We start from the raw sequence: 5,421 nt of genomic DNA on the forward strand, positions 1-5,421 counted from the left end.
TTATTAAATATTAAATGTCATGTCCAACTTTATTACTTAATTTTCATGTTGTTTACTTTAGGAGCACTTTTTTTTCAAATTACCGACCATATTAAATATTTATGCGGTTAGTTTTACCTTATTGAATGTCCTCATATATGTTCTATCACTTCGTATTTTGAGTAGGTTATTATTGGGAAATTACGGTCTCACTAATTCCCACCACTCAGTCCAACAATAATAATAATAAAATAAGAACAATACACAACACAAGATTTAACGTGGAAACTCCAAAACAGGAGAAAAACCACCGGTCCCCAAAGAGAGAAAATACACTATATCACAAATTGTTACAATGATATAGACGACTCTCTTAAGCCAACTACACTCTCCAAAATATTTAACTAATACAACTCTCAAACAAGGGTAAGAAAGAAAGAAATAATCAAATACTTAAAGTGTATTGATTGGTGCAATTTGGAATGAAGACTTAACCCCTCTTATATAACCAAGTCACTCACCCCTCACATCTTCCTCCCACCTATGTGGGATACACATATCTTCTACTAGCCAAAATAAACCAACAAATCTCCACCTTTTGGATAGAAGAAGATAACCATGCTTCCACATTGCAAGGATAACCGATGTAGACGCTTCCTCGACGACAACTTCAAGATCCTCATCTTTATGCCGTTGACATTATCTCTAAGCCAAGAAATAAAATTTGCATCTTCATCGAATATTGTCAAGACCCGACAATCATTGTCATAACAGACAATCATAACTCTTAATAGAATTATCATACTCCACCATAAAGAGTATAGCACTTAGAATATCGCATTCCAAGCATTTCACCTCGGCACATGTTGTTGAACAACCAGCTGAAACTTTATGGTGCAACTTCCCTGTTTGGCTTTCCCGAAAGTCCCATCAGCTACAACATCAGTTTCCACCACACAACCTGCATCAACGCCAAACCAATGCCCATGTGTAATTGTGGAACCGCTAACGAACATCCCTTTTCACGGTGGCGCGGACACACCATGAGGATGACGTGACTTCAGAGGAATTCGTCACTCTCCGTAACAACGGAGACAATGTTAGCGTCTTTGGAGCCATTTGCCGGATTAGCTCCACCGGGACAATTAACCCTTACATGTCCAGTCTTCCCGCACTTCCAGCATGTCAGATTCTTTCTAGAGTTTCTCTTCTGCCTATCCGAACACAACACTATCGTATCTCCTGATGACGAGACCCCGTTACCTTCCAGTCTTTTCTCCTCGGATAGGAGCTTGCTAGTAACGTCTTCAAACTTCAGAGTTCTTTCCCATACATCAAAATAGGTTTCATGTGTTCATAAGACGATGACAAAAATAATATCAACCTCAAAGCTTTATCTTCATCATCCACTTTAACTCCAATAGCTTCAAGTTCTGAAATAATACCATTAAGAATACTTAGATGATCTGAAATCTTTGAACCCCCATCCATACGCAGAGTATGAAATTGTTCTTTAAGACACGATTTGAGATGCCCTTGCCCTGGTACAACTGCTCTAGTTTAACCTAAAGCTCATTTGCCGTTGATAACCCGTGCACATTTGCAAGCACGTTCTTTGCAAGACACAAACGAATCGCACTTGCCGCCCTCAAATCCATATCATCCCATTCTTCTTCATCGAACTTACTGCTAGAATCACTGCCGGGAACAAAGGTGGGTTTACCTTTCAATGCCTTGTGTAACCCGGACTGAATCAACACATCCTTGACTTGAACCTGCCATAAGCCAAAATTGATCATCCCATCAAATTTCTCAACATCAAACCTCATTGGACTGAACTTCGACATCGTATCCATATCCTATAAACAACACTTTCTCTGATTTTGCTCACGTTTCGAATAGCCAAAAGATGTAGCAGGTAGTCAGGACCCTTTAAATCGGAAATCCACAACTAGGCCACTAACAAATCCAACTATTACTACGAATCAGAAAAAATATTGTCTAACCAGATACCCTTTACGATCAATAGAACTCGTTTCTGATGTGGACGATCCACTCCCGTGGCAACCACAGAGCATACTCCGACTCCTATAACCGAGACCCCTGTCAAACCTGACGCTCTGATACCAGTTGTTGGGAAATTACGGTCTCACTAATTCCCACCACCCAGCCCAACAGTTATATATAATTATATAGAACGTCAAAACTTCTATAAGTTAAATTCAAAAGGTTAAAGCCAAAAATATGCTACAAACTTACACAAATGTATCGATGTCGTCCACAAATCCATTTTCGTCATACTATCGTCATACTACAAACTTCTACATGTTAACATTTTATTACGGGTTACCTGCTGAACCGGTAAACTTAATTATTTAACTTATTTTTTTCATTTTATATATGTCCCGATGTCGCCCATATACTTTCAGTTGTGTTCCGATGCCCATATACTTTCAGTTTCTGTTCCGATGTATCGACGTGTCATGACTACCTAGAAGCCACGTCATAAATTGTTTTCGTTATAGGTAAAAAAAGTATAGTGGGCGACATTAGCACATTTTTTATAAGTTTGTAGGCGATAGTATGAAGGAAATGGATTTGTGGGCGACATCGGTACATTTGTGTAAGTTTGTAGTTTATTTTTGGCTTTAACCCAAATTCAAAATACAAATTGCAAGTGTTAAACGCTACATATATATTAACTCTGAAACTCCTTTAACTAATCATTATTAATAGCACGAATCAATTTGCGACGGAAACTTTAGTGATCAATTGTATACATTTTCGTAATTGAGACCTCACGTAGTAATAATTTTTTCCTTATTAAAATTATAACGGTGGCCAACAACTATTATGTACAATATACGGAGTATGTGATACGAAAAAAAAAAATTGACTGTTTACTGAGCAATGTGATAGATGTTAAGAATTAAGAATATGTTTTCTAATACGAAAAAAAACTAGTTTTTGAAATGGCCTATTTAATGGCCTCTTTACGTACCAATTCTGAACCAGTTCGGTACAATTCTGTATCCTGATGGTACTACGTTCATCTCTAGTTTTTTATGCTTTAATGGTATAGTTTTGTTTTATTCAATAAGGTCTAACTTCAAGATAACTCAAATACTATAATCAATTAAAAATCAATTTGTCCGATCTTCAGATCTCTTTCAAAACTTTTCAAAAAAAAAATTATACCATCACAATGTTACAATGTACAATCATATCTGATCGTAAATCACAGCCCTCTAAACGAAGGTGAAACACATCACCATTTTACTAGATAATGGATGCTGCATTAACAATGTTTTATTTGAATCTCTGAAAAATGCAACGCACAAAAAATTGCATATGCAATAATGCATGAACGACAACCTATGTGAATGTCATACAGTTTTGAAATATGTATCTGCAACAAACATAATACCATATATCTGCAACCACATATATCTAAAACCTCTTGCATAAACTATCTGCAACCAGCCAACCACATAAATACATAATAGCATCTCTACAGACACACAAACCTAGTATCAAAAGCATCATCCTCAACTACCTAAGCAAGACCGTACACCACCAAGAGCTATAAATCAGAAATCCAAACCAAGCTTAGAAAGTTTCATAGAAAAACAAACACCGCCAAAACAGGTTGTGATCCAAAAGATTATCCAAAACCTTGTTGATGTATCGACTCAGCTGCTAACCAAACACCAAAAGCAATGTACTACTAGAGAACTTTTTTTAAAAAATGTCAATGTTCCTTTTTCCTATATTTTTTACTATGGCTTGATAGAAGACACTCACCAAAGCCGCCTTAGAATGCGACTTCATTAAACCTATGTATTACTAGAGGTAACTTTGGATGTTCAAGTTACTTTTGTAAAACACAATTCCAAAATAAGCCAAACACTTGAGCAATAACATATTTCAACAAAATAAAGAGCAAGCCTAGAACATAAAAATTCAACATATTTTATCTCATCAAGGTTTACCACTAACACAAATGATGACAACAACGGTTCAAGAAGTAAAATGCCTAGCTAAAACTTATATCCAAATAATAAACACCTTATTGAACTATCCTACAAAACTATAAGATTCCCTATAAATGATAGTTTATAACAATTAACTCGACTCCTACACCTTTACAAAAGAACTACACAATCTCCTAACCGTACTGCGCTGCCAATATCGAGCAAACCTAAAACAATAGAGATATTAGCTAGTAATGTAACAGATGGAGTACAAGTTTTACTAGTTGGCAACCAAGCCATTCAAGCTCCTAACAGTAATCATAAATAAACAACCTAAACCATAAGCATAGCCATATAAGCAAATAAAATAAATTAACAATCGAATAATTTCACATTTGATTGATATTTCTAGATTTAAAGACTGATTAAAGTCAAACAACAGTCAACATTTAACATTACTGAAAATTGCAATCAAACAAGACTCAAAAACGAGTCTAACACAAAACAAAATTCATAATAGATATAAATCAACGCAACCTTCTGGCCTCCCTCTCAGATTCAAGCAAAGTAAGAACATCACCTTCTCTAACTGGACCTTTAACATTTCTCATGATAAAACGGTTTTGATCATCAAGAAACTTGACTCTCACTTGCGTAACTTGACCTCTTGATCCAGTTCTCCCCATAACTTTCACCACCACTGCGTGTTTGATCGCTGACTCCATTCTGTTTCAATTTCACTAATTTCAGTTTCACTAATATTATTACTATTAATATTTTTTATATAAAATCGAAAATTGAGGTGGATATTGATAGATGAAACGAAATTGAAATGATTATTTAGAAGATGAGTTACCTTTAGATCGATAGAGCGACTGCTGCTGCTGCTGCTGCTTTGCTTGCGAGGTTATGGAGTAGGTAAAGATGATGAACCCTAATTTTTTTATATAGGGTTGAATTGTGAGGCCTCTTCTAATTATTATGGCCCATATTTTCATATAATTGGGCCTTTTACTTAGGAATACCAACAATACTGGATCTTTTTTGGTGTTTTTTTAAGACGCCAACTTACATATTTTATTTTATATACTAACTAATACACAAAACACTGTTTTACTATTCATCAATAGTAATCAGGGGTATTTTCGTCATTTCACTATTTTTTTTAATTTTTTTTGGTCCCCAACGATAAAATAAACAACTTTCGTAAAAGAACCAACACTTCAATGTTACCAAAAGATGTCGAAAAAATTCTTTTTTACAAAAAAATCAACCAACTTTTTTTTTTCTTCCTCAACGATAAAAGAGGCAATTTTCATAAAATGAACAACCCTTCAATGCTACCAAAAGATGTCGAAAAACATTCTTTTTTACAAAATACATCAACTAACTTTAAAAAAAAAAACGAACGTTAAAAGAAGCGACTTTTACAAAAGGAACAACCCTTCAATGTTAGATGTCGAAAAAA

At 35.1% G+C, this 5,421-nt stretch overlaps 1 protein-coding gene across 1 annotated transcript; it reads right to left on the minus strand.

The window, feature by feature from the left end:
* Positions 1–4,308: 4,308 nt before the first annotated feature.
* On the minus strand, positions 4,309–4,917 carry LOC139848326 (small ribosomal subunit protein eS28x-like). The gene is made up of 2 exons (XM_071838057.1): positions 4,810–4,917; positions 4,309–4,679 (listed from the first exon to the last, which is right to left on the minus strand). Exon 2 carries the CDS (start codon positions 4,676–4,678, stop codon positions 4,481–4,483), a length of 198 nt encoding a protein of 65 aa, XP_071694158.1. The 5' UTR covers position 4,679; positions 4,810–4,917; the 3' UTR covers positions 4,309–4,480.
* Positions 4,918–5,421: the final 504 nt, after the last annotated feature.

The sequence above is a fragment of the Rutidosis leptorrhynchoides genome, chromosome 5, assembly GCF_046630445.1.
Source record: "Rutidosis leptorrhynchoides isolate AG116_Rl617_1_P2 chromosome 5, CSIRO_AGI_Rlap_v1, whole genome shotgun sequence".
Classification (NCBI taxonomy): Eukaryota; Viridiplantae; Streptophyta; class Magnoliopsida; order Asterales; family Asteraceae; genus Rutidosis; species Rutidosis leptorrhynchoides.